Source organism: Bufo bufo, chromosome 4 (assembly GCF_905171765.1).
Source record: "Bufo bufo chromosome 4, aBufBuf1.1, whole genome shotgun sequence".
NCBI lineage: Eukaryota > Metazoa > Chordata > Amphibia > Anura > Bufonidae > Bufo > Bufo bufo.
This window is the reverse complement of record NC_053392.1, coordinates 505986298-506010732: the sequence shown is the minus strand read 5'-3', so window position 1 is coordinate 506010732 and position 24435 is coordinate 505986298. Positions and strand designations below refer to the sequence as shown.

Below are 24435 nucleotides of genomic sequence, written 5' to 3'. Positions count from 1 at the left end.
TTAGTACCTAGTAGCACCCCCCCCCCCCCTCTCTTGGCAAGTATCACAGCTTGTAATCGCTTTTTATAGTCAGCCAAGAGTCTTTCAATTCTTGTTTGAGGGATTTTCATTCAATCATCCTTGCAAAAGTCTTCCAGTTCTGTGAGATTCCTGGGCCATCTTGCATACGCTACTATATTGAGGTCTATCCACAGATTTTGAATGATGTTCTGATTAGGGGACTGTGAGGACCATGGTAAAACATTCAGCTTGTGCATTTTGAGGTAGCTTCAGGTTGCCATTTTCTCAGTTTAAAATGTAAATAAGAAATCACAGTTAGCAAGAACAGTGGAGGTCAAGAGAAGGTCTGGAGGTCTAAGAAAAATGTGAGAGACAGCTGCTCATAGGATTGCTAGAAAGGCAAATCAGAACCCCCTCTTCACTGCAAAATACCTTCAGGAAGATTTTGCAGACTCTTGAGTTGTGGTACATTGTTCTAATGTTCAACGGCACCTGCACAAATATGGTCTTCATGGTAGAGTCATCAGAATTTTGCAAAAGAACATCGAAAAAAAGCCTATTTTTCTAAACAAGTCCTGCGAACTAATAAGGTTAAAATAAAACTCTTTGGCCACAGTGAGCAAAGGTATGTTTTCAGAAAGAAGGACACAGAATTTCATAAAAAGAACACATCTCCAACCATTAAACATGGGGGTGGGTGAATTAATTTGGGTTTGTGTTGCAGCCAATGGCATGCATAACATTTAACAGGTAGAGGGAAGGATGAATTCAGTGAAATTCCATCACATTCTGGAAGCAAACATAACACCAACTGTTGTTAAGTTGAAAAGATGATGGATTCTACAAATTGATAATGATTCTAAACACACCTCAAAATCAACAATAGACTAACTCAAAAGGTGCAAGCTGAAGCTTTTACCATGGCCCTCACAGTCCCCTAATTTGAACATCATTGGAAATCTGTGGATTGACTTTAAAAGAGCAGTGCATGCAAGACGACCCAGGAATCCCACTGAACTGAAAGACTTTTGCAAGGAAAAATGGATGAAAATCCCTCAAACAATAATTTAAAGACTATTGGCTTGCTACATAAAGCGTTTACAAGCTGAGATAACTGCCAAAGGGCATGCTACTAGCTACAGTACTATCTGTTCAGGTTGCCCAAAGTTTTGCTTTGGGCCCCTTTCCCTTCTGTTATTTTAAAAATGTAAAAGATGGAAAAAAAATATGTTTTTTCTTAAAATAAAAAGGAAATGTGTCATCTTTAACTTTATGCCTTTTGGAGATCATTTAATCTTCAACTTGTATAACTGTTTACAGTAACAGTAATTTTGACCAGGGATGCCCAACATTTTGCATTTCACCGAATATATATTTGATTAATATATGTAGTGTGTTTTAGAAATGCAAAAATGATTGAATGAGATCTGAGCATGATGGAGAAGAGGAAGTAGAGGGTTTACACTATTTATTTATCATACTTGGACCACCATATTTCTATACATTTGCAAATAGATTAGCGCATAATATGGTTTATAAAGTAAATTATGAAAATCCATTACTGACATAGAAAAAGTTTCACCATCAGCATAAAATGGATTTGCCACTTAAAGGGGTTATGTCGTCATGGACAATGGGGGCATATCTCTAGGATATGCCCCATTGTCTTATAGGTGTGGGTCCCACCACTGGGACTTGTACCTACAGTCACGTCCATAAATATTGGGACATCGACACAATTCTAACATTTTTGGCTCTATACACCACCACAATGGATTTGAAATGAAACAAACAAGATGTGTTTTAACTGCAGACTGTCAGATTTAATTTGAGGGTATTTACATCCAAATCAGGTGAACGGAGTAGGAATTACAACAGTTTGCATATGTGCCTCCCGCTTGTTAAGGGACCAAAAGTAATGAGACAGAATAATAATTATAAATCAAACTTTCACTTTTTAATACTTGGTTGCAAATCCTTTGCAGTCAATTACAGCCTGAAGTCTGGAACGTATAGACATCACCAGACGCTGGGTTTCATCCCTGGTGATGCTCTGCCAGGCTTCTACTGTCTTCAGTTCCTGCTTGCTCTTGGGGTATTTTCCCTTCAGTTCTGTCTTCAGCAAGTGAAATGCATGCTCAATCGGATTCAGATCAGGTGATTGACCTGGCCATTGCCTAACATTCCACTTCTTTCCCTTAAAAAACTCTTTGGTTGCTTTTGCAGTATGCTTTGGGTCATTGTCCATCTGCACTGTGAAGCGCCGTCCAATGAGTTCTGAAGCATTTGGCTGAATATGAGCAGATAATATTCTCTGAAACACTTCAGAATTCATCCTGCTGCTTTTGTAAGCAGACACATCATCAATAAATACAAGAGAACCAGTTCCATTGGCAGCCATACATGCCCACGCCATGACACTACCACCACCATGCTTCACTGATGAGGTGGTATGCTTAGGATCATAAGCAGTTCCTTTCCTTCTCCATACTCTTCTCTTCCCATCACTCTGGTACAAGTTGATCTTTGTCTCATCTGTCTATAGGATGTTGTTCCAGAACTGTGAAGGCTTTTTTAGATGTCATTCGGCAAACTCTAATCTGGCCTTCCTGTTTTTGAGGCTCACCAATGGTTTACATCTTGTGGTGAACCCTCTGTATTCACTCTGGTGAAGTCTTCTCTTGATTGTTGACTTTGACACACATACACCTACCTACTGGAGAGTGTTCTTGATCTGGCCAACTGTTGTGAAGGGTGTTTTCTTCACCAGGGAAATAATTGTTCGGTCATACACCACAGTTGTTTTCCGTGGTCTTCCCGGTCTTTTGGTGTTGCTGAGCTCACTGATGCATTCCTTCTTTTTAAGAATGTTCCAAACAGTTGTTTTGGCCACGCTTAATGTTTTTGTTATCTCTCTAATGGGTTTGTTTTGTTTTTTGAGCATAATGATAGCTTGCTTCACTGATCGTGACAGCTCTTTGGATCTCATCTTGAGAGTTAACAGCAACAGATTTCAAATGCAAATAGCACACTTTTATCTGCTCATTGTAATTGGGATAATGAGGGAATAACACACACCTAGCCATGGAACAGCTGAGAAGTCAATTGTTCCATTACTTTTGGTCCCTTAACAAGTGGGAGGCACATATGCAAACTGTTATAATTCCTACACTGTTCACCTGATTTGGATGTAAATACCCTCAAATTAAAGCTGACAGTCTGCAGTTAAACACAGCTTGTTCGTTTCATTTCAAATCCATTGTGGTGGTGTATAGAGCCAAAAATGTTAGAATTGTGTCAATGTCCCAATATTTATGGACCTGACTGCATATCGAGAACGGAGCCCCGGAAGGTGGTGACTGGAGGACTCCGGTCCGGCCAACACCAAGCCGGCTCCCCATAGAAGTGAATGGGAGTGTACCGCAAATACGCGGCCCCCACTTCCATTCATTTCTATGGGGCCGACGGAAATAGCCGAGCCAGTGGTCGGCTATTTTTGCTGGCCCCATAGAAAATGAATGGAGGGCGGCTGCGCTTGTGCAGTGCGCCCTACTTCACGTGAGGGGTTCCGTTCTCAATATAGTTGCTGGTCCCAGCTGTGGGACCCGCACCTATACGACAATGGGGGCATATCCTAGCAATATGCCCCCATTGTCCATGATGAGACAACCCCTTTAAAAGAAAGAAAAATAGAAGATCCATCTTTAGAAATGATTGAAAAATATGAAAAGTATTCAGTATCCTGTATGATATTTTAGAGGTTGAGGTGAGATGCTGCCAGAGAGTATAGAGTGCCTCAACAATACAGTAAATCAGTGTCATCATATCAACATTAGGCCTCATAGCAACTAAATAAAATCCAGGTTAGGAAGGTCAATGTTCCTTATACCAGTGTCTTTCGCCATCCACAGTCAAGAAATGAAACTTGGTTGATGAATCAGCGCTGTGTACATACAGTGCATTTGGAAAGTCTGCAGACTTTTTTCACTTATTGCACATTTTGTTATGTTGCAGCCTTGTGCTAAAAAAATAAAAAATAATAATTTTTTACCATCAATCTGCATTCAGTACCCTATAATGACAGAGTGAAAACAGAATGTTTGAAATCTTTGCTAATTTATTTTAAAAAAGGAAACAGTAAAATATTGCATCAGTATTCATACTCTTCACTCACAGTCAGTTCTGAGTTGAAGCATCTTTGGCAGAAATTACAGCCTACAGTCTTCTTTGGGATGATGCGACAGGGTTTGCACACCAAGATTTGGGGATTTTCAGCCATTCTTCTCTGCAGATCCTCTCAAGCCCTGGGATGTTGAATGGGTCCGTCAGTGGACAGCTATTTTCCGGTCTCTTCAGAGTTGTTCAATAGGGTTCAAGTCAGGGCTCTGGTGGGGACAACTCAAGGGCATTCACAATGCTGTCCCTAAACCACTTTTGTGTTGTCTTGGCTAAGTGCTTAAAGTCATTGTCAATTAATCTTTTTTCTCACGGTCAGAGAGTCCTTTTGGTGTTTTTTTGCAATCTTTCATGTGTCATTGGTAGAGTGCTGTAGTGATGGTTGACCTTTTGGAAGTTTCTCCCATTTGGTCACAGGATATTTGGAGTTCAGTCAGAGTTACTATTGGGTTCTTGGTCACCTCTTTTACCAAGGCCCTTTTCTCCCTGATTACTTTAGTGGGGCAGGCATCTCTAGAAAGATTCCTAGTTGTTTCAAATGTCTTCCATTTAGGAAATATGGAGGCCACTGAGCTCTTGGGACATTTAAGTGCAGCAGAATATTTTTTATGCTCTTCTCCAGATTTGTGCTTCCACACAGTCCTGTCTGTGCTCTCTTTCCCCCTAATGGCTTGGTTTTTGCTCTGATACACATTGTTAGCTGTTAGATCTTATATAGGCAGAGGCATGTCTTTGTAAATAATGTCCACTGAATTGACCACAGGTAGACTCCAATGAAGGTGTAGAAAATCTCAAAGATGATCAAAAGAAATGGGAGGCCCCCAGAGCTAAATTTCAAGTATCAGTGTAAAGAGTCTGAATGCTTATGTCTGGATGGAATTTTGTTATTACTTTTTACAGTAATCACTATTCAAAAATATAAAATTCTGTTTTCACTTTCTCATTATGGAGGATTGAGTGCAGAGTGACAGCAAAAATTAGATTTTTTTTAATTTTAGAATTGGCCACAACATAACAAAATGTGAAAAAAGTGAAAGGGTCTAAACACTTTCTGAATGCACTGTATCTCTGTCTCCAAAAAAAAAAGTGAGGTTTTAAATAATTGTGCAAGTAAGGCTATGTTCAGATTCACAATTACTTTCTATTAGGATCCATGTTAAACCTCATTTGTTTTTATTCCCATCAGTTGTGCTCAATTTGCATTTTTGTCAGTTCCATCAGTTAATTATGATCAGAGAAAAAGTGCTGCTGTACTTTTTCTGTTATCAAAATAACTAAAACTGATGTAACAAAAAAACTGATGAAAACTGAGCACAACTGTTGCTCAAGATAAAGCAGATGTTTTTTTTTTTTTTTTTCATTTTTCTATTTAGATTATGTAAGTAGAAATGATGTTTCATGTATACAAACTTAAAGACCCAAGATGTTAGAAAACTTGTTACACCTGTTTAATTTCACTGCTACTGAACTCCAGTCAAAAATATAAAGTCGGTTATTACATTAAACTTGTATGTGTTCCATAACTGAACACTTCAAAAGTAGTCTGTCACTCCCAAAATCAGTTTTAAAGTAAACATAGTGCCATTTAGGGTTAGTGCCCCAAAACATAAACTTACCCACTGTGGGTTTGGCCACACTGTCTGGTGCACCATTATTCCACCACTTTCACGACCCATTGCCTCAGACCTTGCCTTGATTAACAGGGCCAGGCTTTTTTCTATATCACTTCTCCTGGCTCTGAAATCCCACACCTGCAAATTTTTATTTTGTAGTACAATCCATAGAGACCAGGACAGAGGGCTGTTCTGCATATGCTGAAGTGTGATCAATGAGCATTTACTTTTAGATTTTAGAGCATGATATTGTCACGTTCACTTGTGGGAGGGAAACACCACACTGAACATAAGAGGGAAAGGGGTGAGGGATTAAGGCCTGGAAACTAGGGAAAGGAGATGGACACCTCCTAGTAAAACTCTAATCAACGTCCTTACTTACTACCAGTATGAACAGACCCCGGAGGTAGGTGAGTTCATACACCGGAATACTTAATGTCCTAACTCACCCTATAGGACCCTGGTACTAATGTCAGGACTGAGACAACTTGTTCCTCCAAAAGCAATGACGAACAGGAGTCTTCCTCAGGCCTTAATACAAATAACAGGGAAATGCAACACACAAAATAACCCAAACAAAGTACAAAAAGGAAAGAAAACACTTAACTTCAAGTGGCTATGGCAGCACCAGGCTCTCAGCCGAGATCCACACACCAGCTATCCACAACTTCAACAGAAGCTATAAACCGCATAGCATAGTCAGAGATACAATAATTAGGGAAGGTTTAATGACCCTAATAACCACACCTGGGGAAAGAAGGTGTGGCAAGCACCTGAAACAACACAGATGTCATTTGTTCCAAATGGAAAACATGTCAGATCAAACCACGTGTTGCCAGTCTCACTAATCTCCTGCCACCTGTCGTGGTAACGTCAATAACCTTGGTAACCTGGATTTCCAAACTGCTGTCCATCATGACAGGAGCGGTTGGCAAGTAAGACGGCTCCAAAGGTTCAACATATCTCTTCAACAAAGATTTGTAAAATATATTATGAATTTTCAGAGCCTGAGGAAGTTCAAGACGAAAAGCTACAGGACTAATGACAGTGATCTTATATGGACCAATAAACCTTGGACCCAACTTCCAAGAAGGAACCTTCAACATAATACTTCTTGTGGGCAGCCACCCAAAATCACCCACACTTAGGCCCGGACCATTCATACATTTCCTGTCAGCCACACGTTTATACTTGTTGCCCATATTCATCAAGTTATTTTGAATTTTCCGCCATATAGAAGACCATGATGACGAAAAACTTTCCTCCTCAGGGATAACGGAAATATTGGAACCAGAGAATGTGACAAATTGCGGATAAAACCCATATGCCCCAAAAAATGGTGACTTACCAGTGGACTCCTGTCTACAATTATTTATGGCAAACTCTGCCAAAGACAAAAATGAGGACCATTCCTCCTGGTTCTCAGAGACAAAACATCTTAAGTAAGTCTCCAGACTCTGATTAGTACCCGCTATCTGTTCATTCGTCTGAGGATGAAAAGCAGAAGAAAAAGACAGTTGTACCCCCAGCCGAGTTCAGAACGCCTTCCAGAATCTGGACACAAACTGAGTCCCACGATCCGAGACCACATCAGAGGGAATGCCATGAAGTTTCATAATGTTGTCAACAAACACTTGCGCAAGTGTTTTAGCATTAGGTAGGCCAGGCAATGCTATAAAGTGTACCATTTTACTAAAAGGATCAACTACCACCAGAATAACTGTCTTTCCAGATGAATTAGGCAGATCAGTAATAAAATCCATAGACAAGAGAGTCCATGGTCTGGACGGTATGGGCAACGGAAGTAGAGATCCAATATATCGAGTATGTGTCACTATGTGTGCACAGATACTACAGGCTGACACATAGGCCTCAACACACTTACACAATCCTAGCCACCCGAATATATGAGAGATGAGGTCGGCAGTGGATCTACTCACAGGGTGTCCCGTAAGAACCGTACAGTGATGTTCCTCAAACACCTTTTGATGCAATTCTGATGGAACAAACAATTTCCCAGAGGGGAAAGATTCCGGTGCATCTCCCTGAGCCTTTAACACCTTCACCTCTAGGTAAGGATATAGAGCGGATATCACCACCCCCTCCGACAGTATCGGACTATGTTTTTCAAAATCTGAGTCTCACTTCCTTCTGGGATTTGCGTCCCCACATATCCCTTGGTTGAACTTGATGGACGTATGTCTTTTTTCAACCGTATTAACTATGTAACTATGTAACCACTTCCAGGAAAACTATGTGACAAGGCATCTACCTTGACGTTCTTAACCCCAGGACGATAAGTGACAATGAAATTGAATCTGGTGAAAAACAAAGACCATCTGGCCTGCCTTGCGTTCAGCCACTTAGTCGACTCAAGGTAAGCCAGAATTTTGTGATCTGTGAACACCGTGATCGGATGAATTGCCCCTTCCAACCAATGACACCACTCCTCAAAAGCCAACTTAATGGCCAGCAACTCTCTGTTATCCACATCATAATTTCTCTCTGCGGCAGTGAGATTTTTTTAGAGAAAAATGTGCATGGGCGCCATTTACCAGGTGATGGGTCCTGCGATAAGACTGCTCCTACCCCCACCTCAGATGCGTCAACTCCCACAATGAAAGGTTGTGATACATCCGGCTGCACCAATATAGGGGCAGAAGCGAAGCACTCCTTAACTGCAGAAAAAGCATGCAACGCCGAATCACACCACACTGAAACATCCGGCCCTTTCTTAGTCATGTCTGTTAAGGGTTTCACCACTGTCTAATAGTTCTGAATAATTTTTCGGTAATAGTTGGTGAACTCTAAAAACCGCATAGGAGCCTTTCGATTTTCAGGTCGATCCCAGTCCAATACAGCACAAACTTACTCTGGATCCATTCGAAAACCTGAAGATGACAGCAGGTAGCCCAAGAATTGCACCTCATGTACAGCAAAAACACACTTCTCTAATTTTGCATACAATTTATTATCTCTTAGGATCTGTAACACTTGTCTAACGTGATCCTGATGGGTCTCCACTTCTGGAGAATAAATTAGTATCTCATCCAAATACATGACAACAAACCTCCCCACCAGGTGATGAAAAATGTCATTCACAAAATGCTGGAAAACCGCAGGAGCATTGTTCAACCCAAAAGGCATGACAAGGCTCTTAAAGTGACCCTTTGGGGTATTCACCCCCTTCCTTAATCCTGACTAGATTATATGTCCCCTTAAGTCCAACTTGGAGAACACCTTGGCATCAACAATCTGGTTAAACAAATCAGAAATCAAATGAAGGGGGTAAGGATCACGGACAGTAATCCGATTGAGCTCACGGAAATCCATACATGGCCTAAGAGTTCTGTCCTTTTTTTTAACAAAGAAAAACCCTGCTGCCACTGGAGATTTGGAAGGTCTTATGTGTCCTTTAGCCAAACTCTCGGTAATATACTCTCTCATGGCCATTCTTTCCGGTCCAGAAGGTTATACAACCTAGATTTGGGCAATTTAGCTCCGGGAATAAGGTTGATAGGACAATCATATTCCCGATGCAGAGGTAAATCCTGGCATCCACTTTCAGAAAATACATCAGCAAAATCAGATATAAAAGAGGGCAATGTTTTAGTGGTTAAAGCAGAAAAAGATGTATTCAGACAATTGTCAATGCAATAATCACCCCAATTCAGAATCTGTCTAGCTTGCCAATCAGTGGTTGGATTGTACTTGCTTAACCACGGTAAGCCCAGAACCAACGAGCAGGCAGACCCTTCAACACAAAACACGAGATGAATTCCTGATGAAAGTCACCCACTCTTAATCTCATATTATGCACCATCTGAGATAAACACTTCTGAGTTAGAGGTGCAAAATTAATAGCAAAAATGGAAATGTTTTTCTCTAATGCACTTGGAGACAACCCGCGCATACGGATGAACTGAGTATCAATCAGGTTCACCCCTGCCCCACTGTCGATAAACACCACAATCCCCACAGTTTCGGACTCTAGTGCCACCTTGGCAGTCAGGAGAAATCGGGTACTACCAGTCAAAGACAAATGCACGTTCTCTGACTCTCCTCTCACCTCTCCAAGAGTCAGATGAAAATTAGACATCCCTTTTTTTTTTTTTGACACTAAATGCATAGACATATATTGATAAAATGTCATTTTTGTCCGCAGAAAAAACACACTCTCTTCCTACGACTAATACGCGTAAAAGCAGATCCAGGAGTAGCTCCCCCTAATTGCATGGATTCGTCCCCTGACATAAACCCAGGAGTATCTTCACCCAAAGTGTCAGAGGAAGACGTTATGTGATAGTACGTCCTGAGAGTGGGGGCCACTAGATCTCTCTCTCAAGCGTCTATCAATGCCTACCGCAAGAGACATAGCGGCTTCCAGAGACTCAGAGACTCAAGATTTATTTATTTATTATATGCACTTACAGTACAGACCAAAAGTTTGGACACACCTTCTCATTCAAAGAGTTTTCTTTATTTTCATGACTATGAAGGCATTAAAACTATGAATTAACACATGTGGAATTATATACATAATAAACAAGTGTGAAACAACTGAAAATATGTCATATTCTAGGTTCTTCAAAGTAGCCACCTTTTGCTTTGATTACTGCTTTGCACACTCTTGGCATTCTCTTGATGAGCTTCAAGAGGTAGTCCCCTGAAATGGTCTTCCAACAGTCTTGAAGGAGTTCCCAGAAATACTTAGCACTTGTTGGCCCTTTTGCCTTCACTCTGCGGTCCAGCTCACCCCAAACCATCTCGATTGGGTTCAGGTCCGGTGACTGTGGAGGCCAGGTCATCTGGCGCAGCACCCCATCACTCTCTTTCATGGTCAAATAGCCCTTACTTTCAAAGTTTTCCCAATTTTTCGGCTGACTGACTGACCTTCATTTCTTAAAGTAATGATGGCCACTCGTTTTTCTTTACTTAGCTGCTTTTTTCTTGCCATAATACAAATTCTAACAGTCTATTCAGTAGGACTATCAGCTGTGTATCCACCTGACTTCTCCTCAACGCAACTGATGGTCCCAACCCCATTTATAAGGCAAGAAATCCCACTTATTAAACCTGACAGGGCACACCTGTGAAGTGAAAACCATTTCAGGGGACTACCTCTTGAAGCTCATCAAGAGAATGCCAAGAGTGTGCAAAGCAGTAATCAAAGCAAAAGGTGGCTACTTTGAAGAACCTAGAATATGACATATTTTCAGTTGTTTCACACTTGTTTGTTATGTATATAATTCCACATGTGTTAATTCATAGTTTTGATGCCTTCATAGTTATGAAAATAAAGAAAACTCTTTGAATGAGAAGGTGTGTCCAAAGTTTTTGTCTGTACTGTTATAGCGCTACTATATTCCGCAGCGCTTTACAGACATTAGCATCCAACTGTCCCCAATGGATTCTCATGAAAGGCCAAAGCGTCCTTCAGCCTCTCTGATAATCCCTGACTACGGAGAGCCGGAACGTATCCATAGCCCACCTCCTAAACTCAAAGCAATAGATCTCAGCAGAATGCTCTCCCTGACGAAAGCCACGTAGCTTGGTCTCGTCAAGGGAGGTCCGATCCGGGTCATCATAGATGAGACCCAGAGCTTTGAAAATTCATCCACCGACCAGAGAGACTGCGATCCGGTCGGCAGATTAAAAGCCCATGACTGAGCTTCCCCTTTAAGCAATTAAATACCCCACACCAACTCTCTGAATCTCATCCCCAGATGAGTGTGGACATAGCCTAAAATACAATTTGCACGCTTCCCTAAACAAAATTAAATTATCACTTCCCCAGAGAATCTGTCTGGGAGGGCAACTTTAAACTCAAGATAGGCCTAGTGACCACCACCAACACTAGGACCAGCAGCCTGTGGTCTCTGGATCTGCAAGATTGCTGTGCGCAGGTCAGCTACCTCCAAAAACAGCCCCTGCAACTGTCCGGCCAGTTTTGGCGGTTTATAATGTCACGTTCGGGTGTGGGAGGGAAACACCACAGCGAACATAAGAGAGAAAGGGGTGGGGGAATAAGGCCTGGAAACTAGGGAAAGGAGATGGACACCTCCTAGTAAAACCATAATCAAAGCCCTGACTAACTACCAGTATAAAGAGACCCCAGAAATAGGTGATTTCCTACACCGGAATACCTAGTGTCCTGACTCCTAACCTATCCTATAGTACCCTGGTACTAATGTCAGGACTGAGACCAACTGTTCCTCCAAAAGGAAGGACGAACAGGAGTCTTCCTCAGGCCTTAATACAAATGACAGGGATATGCAACACACAAAATAAACCAAACAAAATACAAAAGGGAAAGAAAACACTTAAATTCAAGTGGCCATGGCAGCACCAAGAACTCAGCCGAGATCCACAACTCCAACAGAAACTATAAACCACATAGCATAGTGGAAGAAACAATAAATAGGGATGGTTAAATTACCCTAATTGCCACACCTGGGAAAAGAAGGTGTGGCAAGTAGAGATGGCCTTGGGGTTCGCCCGGCGGTTGTTTCGCGGCGAATTTTGCACGTTCGCGAGTCGCGGAACATGCAAACATATGGTGATGTCCTCCGGCGCCAAATTCTTTTGCATGTTGCCAAACTTTGACCCATGACACATCCACCAGGTGGGGCAGGACAGCCAATTGAGACGTTTCAGCACATGGACACACCTCCACCCTATAACAGAACCCGATCTGTTATGCCAGTGTAGGAAGAGGTTGCTTTGTGGAGCAGGGACAGGCTGTTAGGGACACCATACGCTAGCTAATAGGGCCACAAAAGTCCTTTTAAAGACTGGTATAGGTGTGCTATTGATAGGTGTGATATACTGAGGGGTGTGATATACTTATAATATACTTTCTAACATAGAAAGTATATTATAGTGCATTTGTATTGTGTAGCAGTTGTGTGCGGTTCTGCTGCGATACTGCAGCTATATAGATGGACAAGCACTATTGGAACAACTAATTGCAACGGGTGTGATATACTTTTTGCCCCCCCCCCAAAAAAACTGATTGAGGGGTGTGATATACCTATAATATACTTTCTATCATAGAAAGTATATAGTGCATTTGTATTGTGCAGCAGTTGTGTGCCGTTCTGCTGCGATACCACAGTTATATAGAGGGACAAGCTCTATTGGAACAACTATTTGCAATGGGTTTAAAATACCTATTGCCCCAAAAAAACTGATTGAGGGGCGTGATATAACTTCTTCCACAAAATACTGATTGAGGGCTGCGATATTCCTGTTGCCCCAAATAAACAAAGTGGTGTGATATAACTGTTGTGGCAAAAAAAATTATTGAGGGTTATGATATACTTGCTACCTCAAAATACTGATTAAGGGGATTGATATACCTACTTCCACAAAATACTGATTGAGGGCTGCAATATCCCTGCTTCCACAAAATACTGATTAAGGGGTTCGATATACCCGTTTCCACTAAATATTGATTGAGGCCTGTGATATACCTGCCTCCACAAAATATTGATTAAGGGGATTGATATACCTACTTCCACCAAATATTGATTGAGGGCTGTGATATACCTGCTTCCACAAAATACTGATTAAGTGGTTCGATATACCTGTTTCCACTAAATATTGATTGAGGCCTGCGAGATACCTGCTTCCACAAAATACTGATTAAGGGGTTTGATATACCTATTTCCACCAAATATTGATTGAGGCCTGCGATATACCTGCTTCCACAAAATACTGATTAAGGGGTTCGATATACCTGCTTCCACCAAATTCTGATTGAGGCTTGCAATATACCTGCTTCCACAAAATAGTGATTAAGGGGTTTGATATACCTGCTTTCACAAAATACTAATTGAGGGCTGCGATATACCTGCTTCCACAAAATACTGATTAAGGGGATTGATATACCTGCTTCCACCAAATATTGATTGAGGCCTGTAATATACCTGCTTCCACAAAATACTGATTAAGGGGTTCGATATACCTGTTTCCACCAAAAATTGATTGAGGCCTGTGGGATACCTGCTTCCACAAAATATTGATTAAGGGGATTGATATACCTACTTCCACCAAATATTGATTGAGGGCTGTGATATACCTGCTTCCACAAAATACTGATTAAGTGGTTCGATATACCTGTTTCCACCAAATATTGATTGAGGCCTGCGAGATACCTGCTTCCACAAAATACTGATTAAGGGGTTCGATATACCTGCTTCCACCAAATTCTGATTGAGGCTTGCAATATACCTGCTTCCACAAAATAGTGATTAAGGGGTTTGATATACCTGCTTTCACAAAATACTAATTGAGGGCTGCGATATACCTGCTTCCACAAAATACTGATTAAGGGGATTGATATACCTGCTTCCACCAAATATTGATTGAGGCCTGTAATATACCTGCTTCCACAAAATACTGATTAAGGGGTTCGATATACCTGTTTCCACCAAAAATTGATTGAGGCCTGTGGGATACCTGCTTCTACAAAATACTGATTAGGGAGTTTGATATGCCTGCTTTCACAAAATACTGGTTAAGGGGTGCAATATACCTGCTTCCACAAAATACTGATTAAGGGGTTTGATATACCTGTTTCCACCAAATATTGATTGAGGCCTGCGAGATACTTGCTTCCACAAAATACTGATTAAGGGGTTTGATATACCTGTTTTCACCAAATATTGAATAAGGCTTGCAATATACCTGCTTCAACAAAATACTGATTAAGGGGATTGATATACTTGCTTCAACAAAATCCTGATTGAGGGTTGCGATATATATACAGTACAGACCAAAAGTTTGGACACACCTTCCCATTCAAAGAGTTTTCTTTATTTTCATGACTATGAAGGCATCAAAACTATGAATTAACACATGTGGAATTATATACATAACAAACAAGTGTGAAACAACTGAAAATATGTCATATTCTAGGTTCTTCAAAGTAGCCACCTTTTGCTTTGATTACTGCTTTGCACACTCTTGGCATTCTCTTGATGCGCTTCAAGAGGTAGTCCCCTGAAATGGTCTTCCAACAGTCTTGAAGGAGTTCCCAGAGATGCTTAGCACTTGTTGGCCCTTTTGCCTTCACTCTGCAGTCCAGCTCACCCCAAACCATCTCGATTGGGTTCAGGTCCGGTGACTGTGGAGGCCAGGTCATCTGGCGCAGCACCCCATCACTCTCCTTCATTGTCAAATAGCCCTTACTTTCAAAGTTTTTCCAATTTTTCGGCTGCCTGACTGACCTTCATTTCTTAAAGTAATGATGGCCACTCGTTTTTCTTTACTTAGATGCTTTTTTCTTGCCATAATACAAATTTTAACAGTCTATTCAGTAGGACTATCAGCTGTGTATCCACCTGACTTCTCCTCAACGCAACTGATGGTCCCAACCCCATTTATAAGGCAAGAAATCCCACTTATTAAACCTGACAGGGCACACCTGTGAAGTGAAAACCATTTCAGGGGACTACCTCTTGAAGCTCATCAAGAGAATGCCAAGAGTGTGCAAAGCAGTAATCACAGCAAAAGGTGGCTACTTTGAAGAACCTAGAATATGACATATTTTCAGTTGTTTCACACTTGTTTGTTATGTATATAATTCCAAATGTGTTAATTCATAGTTTTGATGCCTTTAGTGTGAATCTACAATTTTCATAGTCATGAAAATAAAGAAAACTCTTTGAATGAGAAGGTGTGTCCAAACTTTTGGTCTGTACTGTACATGCTTCCACAAAATACTGTTAAAGGGGATTGACCTGCTTCCACCAAATATTGATTGAGGCCTGCGAGATACCTGCTTCCACAAAATACTGATTAAGGGGTTCGCTATACCTGTTTCCACCAAATATTGATTGAGGCCTGCGATATATACCTACTTACACAAATACTGATCTTTTCTAGGGACTTAGGCACAGGGTCATTTTGAAAATGACAGACAGAGGAAGAGGCAGGCCGTTCCACAGGGGTGGTAGGGGTCTGGCATATGCCACTGGCTGGAGTTTAAGTGGGAAGTTCTTACTTCAAAGGACGAACCACAGTTGGTTGAGTGGCTCATTCAGCTTTCGCTTCTGCACCCTCCTAATCCTCTGTATCTTCACCCTCCTCACTCTCTGCTGTGTGCACCACCAAAGACACCACCACCACCATAGCCCCTCCGCTCGAGTAAGAGGAATAATTTTTCCATCCTTTCCCAGACCTTACCGATGCTCAGCCATTCTTGACATTGGATGAAAAAGAGGAGGTAGCTACGGCTGCTACCCAGCGGTCTGATGACAGTACCCAGATCATCCCAAGGAGGGAGGTCCCCGCTGTTGCTACCTACTCCGAGATCTCAAATGTCAGTGGTGGTAAAGGTGACGATGATGACGTGTCGATGGACATCACACGGGTGCCCACAAGAGAGGAAGAGGAGAAGAGTTCAGAGGGAGAGACGGAGCAGCAGAGAGGGAGAAGAAGGATAGGCAGGCAGAGCTCGCAGGGCACAGGAGGCAAAAAGCAGACTGCAAATGTATCTTGAGTGAGCCATTCACCATGCACAGTCACTTCTGGCTCTCCTAGGACACCAGCACATGGTTTCGCAGTGTGGGCTTTTTTTAACTTGTCAGCTGCTGACAATAGTTTGCCATCTGCAGCCTGTGCTGTGAACGCATAAGTCGCGGTAAGCCCAACACTCACCTAGGGACGACCGCCTTAAAAAGGCACCTGGCCTCCCATCACCGACCACAGTGGGAGCAACGCCGTCAGAACCCGCAAAGCCACACTCCCGGCGCTCCACGCCCTGCCTCTTCTCCTTCTCCTATTTCCTCCCATTTGCGCTCCACTCCACCTTCCACCGTGCCATCGTCGTGTTCATCTGGCAGAAGGCAGGCTTCTGTGGCCCCAATGTTTGAGTGTAAAAAGTTGATGACGCCGGATAACCCTCTTGCCCAACGGCTGACCGCTGGCTTATCGGAACTGCTAGCCCGCCAACTACTGCCATATAAACTGGTGGACTCGAAGGCCTTTAGAAAATTTGTGGCGAATGGCACACCGCAATGGAAGGTCCCCAGAAGGAAATATTTCTCCCAGAAGGGCATTTCACAGCTATATGGCGGCAAGTGAATACATCTGTGGCACACAGTGTTTGTGTCAAGATACATCTGACCACAGACACGTGGTCTAGCAAACAGGGAAGGTACATAACTTTTACTGCCCACTGGGTGAACCTTCTGATGGCCGTCAAGCATTTAACCCGTGGCTCCCGTGTGGATTTGGTGTTACCGCCGTGGATTGCATGCAGGCCTGCTTCTTCTTCTCCTCCTCCTCCTCCTCCATCCTCCGTCTCCTCCTCGGCTGACTCCTCCTTTTCTACTGCTACGCCCCCCAAGCTCCCTAGAACCTATTTGACGTGCCAGGTGAGACGTTGCCATGCTGTGCTGCAGCTGTTGTGCCTGGAAGCCAAGAGCCACACCAGTCCTGCACTGCTTTCATCTCTAGTCACAGGACGATCAGTGGCTAATCCAGCTCAATTTGACAGTTGGTAAGGTGGTGTGCGACAACGATGCCAATCTGCTGAGCGTGCTGAAACAGGGCAAAATAACACACGTTCCGTGCATGGCACATGACCTGAAATTAATCGTGCAGCGATTCGTTGCCAAATACCCCGGGGTCCAGGACATCTTGTGGCAGGCCAGGAAAATCTCTGGCCATTTTAGAAGATCTTACACGGCCATGGCTCGCCTTGCTGATGTTCAGCAGCGACACCACCTGCCCTTCAGACGTCTGATTTGTGACAGCCCGCCGCGCTGGAACTCCACCTTGCATATGCTTTATAGGCTGCTCCAGCAGCAACGTGCCGTTAACGACTACTTGTACGAACTCTGCAGCAGGACAGGTTCTGGGGAGCTTGATTTATTTTCACCACGCCAGTCGCTGCTCATGCGCAACGCATGCAGACTTCTGCGGCCGTTTGATGAGATCACCAAACTGGTCAGTCGCAGCCAGGGCGCCATCAGTGACATCATACCTTATGCCTTCTTTATGGAGCGTGCATTTCATCGTGTCATTGATCAAGCCATCGAGGAGCAGGAGCTGGAAAATGAGGAAGTCGCAATGCTGAATGAATTCCCAGGGGGCCTACTCCATCTGAGACAAGTGAGCAGAAGTCTGAAGAGGAGTCAGAGGAGGATGGTGGCTGGGGGGATGAGGAGGAGCAAGAAAGGCAGAAGAGCCGGACTTGAACCCCTAGACCGACAGATGTCCGACTACATCGGGTTAACGGCCGATGTGGATGCTCTGAGAAGCGATTAACCCCTGGACTACTGGGTGTGCGGGCTTGACCTGTGGCCAGAGCTGGCACAATGTTCCATGGAACTCTTGGCTTGCCCCCTAGCTCACGACAGTGTGGACTACCTCACATTTCTAAAAATGAATGAGGCATGGATCTCTGAGGAATTAAACACCTGTGACCACCACATGTAATTAAATTTCCTCATGCCAGCCCACACATATCCGCCACCACCCAGAACAAAGAATGGTCCTTGTCTTATGTATATACAGCCGCATAAAAGGCCTTTTCTGTCAGGTGAATGCCTAATTTTTGGGGGCTGTACTCCAGTGGCCCACAGTAAAAATGTTATCCGGTGACCACCTAATGTACCTCCAGCCGCATCATCACAAGTTCTTTTCTGTCAGGTGAATGCCTAATTTTTTGGGCGTGTACTCCCGTGGCCTAAAATATAAATTTTCTAGGCTCCAGCAGGGCACATTTTTGAGAGTTTCCCTTTAAGACGCATAAAAATGGCTCCTGATTAAAATACATATATTTTATGGGAATTTTTGCCAATGACTCCCCTCTGGTATGTCACTGTCCATGTTGTGGGACTATTTATTCACTTCTAGTAAGTATTTGGTGGCTGCAAATATGACCAGAAGGTTTTTTAGGTGCGCCTGCCATTAAAGTAAATAGGGCCCGCCGCGAACACGCAGTTCGCAAACATTTGATCACCGATCTCCTGCCACCTATCGCCCTGCCACCTGTCGCGGGAACGTCCATGACAGATATAGGGGAACCTGGCCCTGTCAATCAAAGAGTGGGATGCAGTTTGAGCATTGTAGCAGTGCATAGCTTTTATCAAAGTGATTTTTTTTTCCATACTGAGTAGCATGTCAACCATGTCTTAATGGCTCTTTGGGGGCAATTTTTTTTTATTATTGCATTATACTCATGTTGCGCTAAAAGAACATTTTTTCAGTTGGCCTATTTTGAACCACTGTCTTTGTGCAGCATTAGTTTATCTAGAAGCAGGATCTGAATTTTCGCTCTATTCTATCAGGCAGCTCAGCTGAAAGGCTCCTTATCCCTGATCTCTGACCTTATAAACGCTCATTATAGCTCAATTCTTTTTTAATGATAAGAATATGGCTTAAATAAGTGTATATGAGATTTATTAGATGACTCGCACTCCTGTGGTGGTGCTATAATAGAATTGAATATTTTAGTAACATAGTTTATAAGGCTGAAAAAAGACCTCTGTCCATCCAGTTCAGCCTGTTATCCTACTAGTTGATCCAGAGGAAGGCAAAACCCCTGTGAGGTAGAAGTAAATTTTCCTCACTTTAAAGGAAAAAAAAATCCTTCCAGACTTTAATCAGGCATTTAGAATAACTCCCTGGATCAACGACCAATCTCTAGTAACTAAAACCGTAATATTATTACACTCCAGAAATACATCCAGGCCCCTCTTGATCTCTTTTAGTGAATTCAACATCACCACCTCCTCAGGCAAAGAGTTCCATAATCTCACTGCTCTTATCGTAAAGAATCCTCTTCTATGTTTGTGTACAAACCTTCTTTCCTCCAGACACAGAGCATGTCCCCTCATCACAGTCACAGTCCTGGGGATAAATAGATGATGGGGGAGATATCTGTATTGACCCCTGATATATTTATACATGGTTTTTAGATCTCTAACCCTAATTTTGCTAATATTTCTGGGTACTGTAGTCCACCCATTCAAGTTATTACTTAATATGCCCTTCTCATTTTCTTCAAGTTGGGATTCCAGCCTTCGGACAACCTGTGATCAGCATAGTTTGGAGGCCCTTCTAATTAAAGAGATTCTAAAAAACTACCCTTTACTGGATTTCCATTGTTTTCAATACTTATTAGGAACATCCGGTTTCATCTACGCAAGCTTCTGTAATTTCTGGAGTTTTCCTTTAAGTAAACTATGATGTAATGCAAATCTCACAATAGAAATTGTATTCTGTTACGGAGTTATGGTGGAATGTGAATGTAACAATTGCTATGAGATTGCTCTATTATTAATATGTAACTCCCACGTGCATTTTCTTTTTCTTTTCTGTCTTCCAGAAAGAAGATGGATCTGCAGAAAAAATGCTTTTACTGAAACAAGAAAAAGAAAATAACTTATTGATTGTGTAGAGCTAGTTCTGTTTATGATCAATGGGACTGCATGGTGGGATTTTGTTCATTATCCTAATGTACGCATGACTTATTTTCTTAGCTTTGAATAGGGCTGTGATGTAAAAGTAGTCAGATGCGATTGGAATGAAATCCCAGTCTCATTGAAGTGTACATCTCTTTATCATCTGATACAGCAGACATTGACAAAATCTTTACATGTAAACTACATGCTGTGTTCTATTTAATGTGGACTGTATGGGTATGGATACTAGTACAGCGTTTCATTGTATATACGGTAATTAAATATTTCAGGGGAAAGTAACATGGCATTACCTTTACTGAGTCATGGGAATGTCAAACTATTTTGTAAATGATGTACCGTTATGGCTGATGCCTAATACATAGAGTGCTACCAGTCAATTTCACATAGGTGGTTAGCCATTTTATTAGGTAATACAATATTCCTGGTCCACATATCATTGGACTCAACCCGAAAAAATGGCTGCCACCAATATGTGATTGAGGATCAGTAATATTTTATCAACAGAAAAAATCTTGTATATAGGTTGTTTCCATTTTTTTACATGATGTAATCTTTCATATTAGATGTATGTACTGCTGTACAGTTGCATGTAAGCTCAGAAATACTGACTGCAGATACTGAAACTTCCCATAAGGATTGTGACATTTTATTTTAATTTCTATCAATTAAAAATCTATATTGGCCTTTGGATGGAAATGAGTTCAGATTAGTGAATATTGACTATTGTAAGTTAAGAGTCTAGAACCTCTCAGAAATGTCAGTAACCATTCTTTTTTGGGAAACTATGACACATTCTTAGCATCAGTGTGAAAGACACAAATCAATTGGCTGCAATAGACATTCAAACTTTAGCTAGTAAATGTGTAGGTCTGAAGATGGCTCATTACTTACCTTTCTTCTCGGCTGGACATATCCTAAAATATATGGCATGAGATGAGTGGCAGTTGTGAAAAAAAACATGGTTTAGAGATACTCTGTTGAAGGGGCACAGCTATAGCCTCATGGACCTTGGTGCAAGAGTTCAGCTTGGGCCCCTCTTCCCTCAGTGCTTTGTGGCCAGGGGCAGGGAAGCACATAGCCTTCGTGCTGCCTTCGGCAAAAATTTAAACGGCACCCACCATGCCAAATTCTTGACCTTACCACTTCCCTCCAGCCAGAGGAGTAACTTGACCTGCATGCACTTTCTATAATACCAGAGTCTTCTTATGCAGCACAAGGGTCTTTGGGTGCCCTTAGGCTTCTGGGTCTGGTAGCAACTGCTACCTCTGCACCCCCTATAGCTATACCCCTGCTCTGTTGGGAGTTCTTTTCTGCTATATGTGTCTATATGTAGCCACCTAGTGTTTGTGATGTAAGTTGTAACCTGTCAAGGGCTTTGTAAGCACTTTAAGCTGATGTTTTTCATTTGTACAGTGATAAATTGGAGTCCTTAATGAAATTTGTGGAAGGCTATAGGTGGACACATCTGTGTACAATATATATCAACCATCAATTTAGTGGTTTCCTTGACTCATGAAGATGTATGATTTTCCAAGAGTTTCAGAACTGTAGTAGTAGTGCTTAGTAGAAAACTGTTTCCCACTTCAGTTAGGATAATGTTAATGGTTACTTTAAAATGTCCCAAACAATAATTAAAACACCAATTTAGAAAAAAAAAACAACACATTTTGAGTAAATAGATAGGGATCTCCTGTTCAGGATCTTTATCTAGAAGCCAGCATCTATAAGAGGTTCTCTTGCTCTGGATGGCACATCATCCCCCTTAATTGCATGAAATGACCACAGATTTCAATTTAAGCTGTGTTATGTACACTACCATTTCCTGTGTAATGGTTTGGCATCAATATGCAGCCCAATTCCTACTACACATAAAATGGATAGGGATAGTTGTTGAAGGACTCACTTAAACAAAAAGGGAAGTGGGCAACCCTTTTAACTTCCATGTAGCAGACAATATTTATTTTATATGCACATTGATAAAAAGCAGCTGTAGAAGCCTTCTAAGGAAGACAAAAGGCTGGGTCAAAATTGATTGGCAGTACCTTTTGAAATAAGTCCAAAATACAGATATTTTAATACATTATTGTGTAAAAATAGCAATATAATGTTAATACTTCATAGAATGATGTTTTACTAGCCGGGCTTACGGCTTGTATGTGGGCCATCAACGTCATTATTCTCATCAAATAAAATCTGCTGACTATAACTTCTTAAGCCTTAGCAATCTAAATGAGCTACTGGATCCATTCTACAGTATGTGATTTGTAAACAGAAATTATTTAATGACTACATAAATAAAATAATTTGTCATCTACCTCTTTGTCCTGTGTCTTCAATTTGTTGCTTGTGTGTTCCTCAAGTATATGTTTGACCTGCATTGAAATATAACTACAAAAAAGTGCCCAAAACACAACAAATGTCAGCAAGCTGTGTAATTTCCATTCAAATGTCAAAAAACATAGGGTCAACCTTACCTACTAAATGGAAATGGTGAACCTATGATTGTTTTTTTTGTTTCCATTATCTTTATTGTGTGTATTTTGGGTCGCCGCTATTACAGTTGAGAACCACTGATATTTAAAAGATGTCTGTTTAGCAGGATAATATACTTCTTTTGTGACAATTTCAGATACAACAGTGCATTAAAAAGGTAGCATCTTCTGCAAATTATATTGCACCAGATCACAATGGTGTTTTTTTTTACATGTTGTACTTTATATTTGATTTTATACTCCATATTTATACTATCCTTTTCATATGGAAGTAATTGTTATAAAGGATTATTTGTGGAAAAGAAAATAGTAGAGCTAAATAACATGACCATATACATTTATTCATTTATTAAGCTTGGTTGGATCTGAACAACTTTTGAATAAATTCTAATTCTAATATCAAGTTAACAAGGTTGGGACATTGACATTATGTACAGATTCAACATACAAGTGACAAACCGAAGGAGAAGTTGCCTACCCATTAGTATATAAGAACGTCCCCAGCAGCCATTTTCTGTAGTTTTATGGAGTTCTGAGAGAGACAGCAGTGTTATTGCTGTGCTCTGTGCTTTACTGTTTAATTACATTAGTTAGTAACATAGTAACATAGTACATAAGGCCGAAAAAAGACATTTGTCCATCCAGTTCAGCCTGTTATCCTGCAAGTTAGTTAGTTAGTTACCTTATATATATAATACAGATAGTTAGTGGGAGATAGTCACTGTAGGTTAGATCCTGATATAGTGTAGCTGATAGGTTCCAGTGCAGGGTGTTAGGTAGTGTGATAGGTTCTGCTGTCCATACATACATGCTACAGATATAATGCTATGATGTGACAAGTTCACAACAATACTTAGTGCACCAATCAGTAATATATAGTCAGACCTGCTAAAATGTGAAGTTGCACGTATTGCGCAAAAATATGTGCATCATTAATTGCCGATTTGTGCAATCGCGAATATATTGGAGCACTCTATCTGCATATGAAGCTATTGTAATGTTCTGCCGTGCCAACCATTTCCTCCAGTCTCAGAAAACTTCTAGCAGCTTGAAAATATCGAAAATATAGCAACAGTGACCCACACCTGTATTGCACTTGCAATACGCGCATATTACATTGCCGATTTTTGAAATCAAGAAAATAATAGAGAATTCGCAAAATATTGAGAATTTGAATATTGCCCCTGCTGCTTATCACTATTTAGAACAAATATTTGTATTTTTGAAGATGAAAAATTCTTTGGCAATTGAGTTAATAAACTAACAGTATTGTCCACCATTTGTTTCATTTGTATTATATGTATTATATATTTTAATTTTTTATTATCTGCCTGTTCACCAAACTGTTAAAATATCTTTTTCCATCTAGACACATAGGGAAAGAGTTATTAAACTTAAGGGGTCATTAATATCAGATCATGTGGGGTTTGACTCCTGGCAACCCCAACAATCAGCTTTTTGAGGAAGCCAGTTTCCTCCTTGCAGTTTACCAACACTGCATCATCTATTGGATAGTGGCTGTTCTTGGTATTGGAGCTTAGCTCCATTCGCTTGACTGGTACTGAGCTGCACCTAGGCTACATGACCAACAAACATGATGTCAGATGCCTCTTCAGGCTGCAGTGCTCACCAGAGCACCATGGTCTGTCAGACCCCCGCCGATCTGATATTGATAACCTATTCTGATGATAGGCCATCAATATCAGAATCCTG

The 24435-nt window shown here is 41.4% G+C and overlaps 1 protein-coding gene across 2 annotated transcripts in view; it reads left to right on the top strand.

Moving 5' to 3' along the window:
- The window catches only part of SYNDIG1 (synapse differentiation inducing 1), a 462378-nt gene that overhangs the window by 415252 nt on the left and 22691 nt on the right, over positions 1-24435 (top strand). Inside the window, exon 5 of one of the 2 annotated variants that reach the window (XM_040427401.1) lies at positions 20134-20364. The exons of the other annotated variant lie outside the window; for it this stretch is intronic. Within the exon in view, the coding sequence (XP_040283335.1) occupies positions 20134-20205 (72 nt within the window). The 3' untranslated portion in view covers positions 20206-20364. Of the gene's footprint in view, positions 1-20133; positions 20365-24435 lie in introns of those variants that run through there. 2 annotated transcript variants of the gene reach the window in all.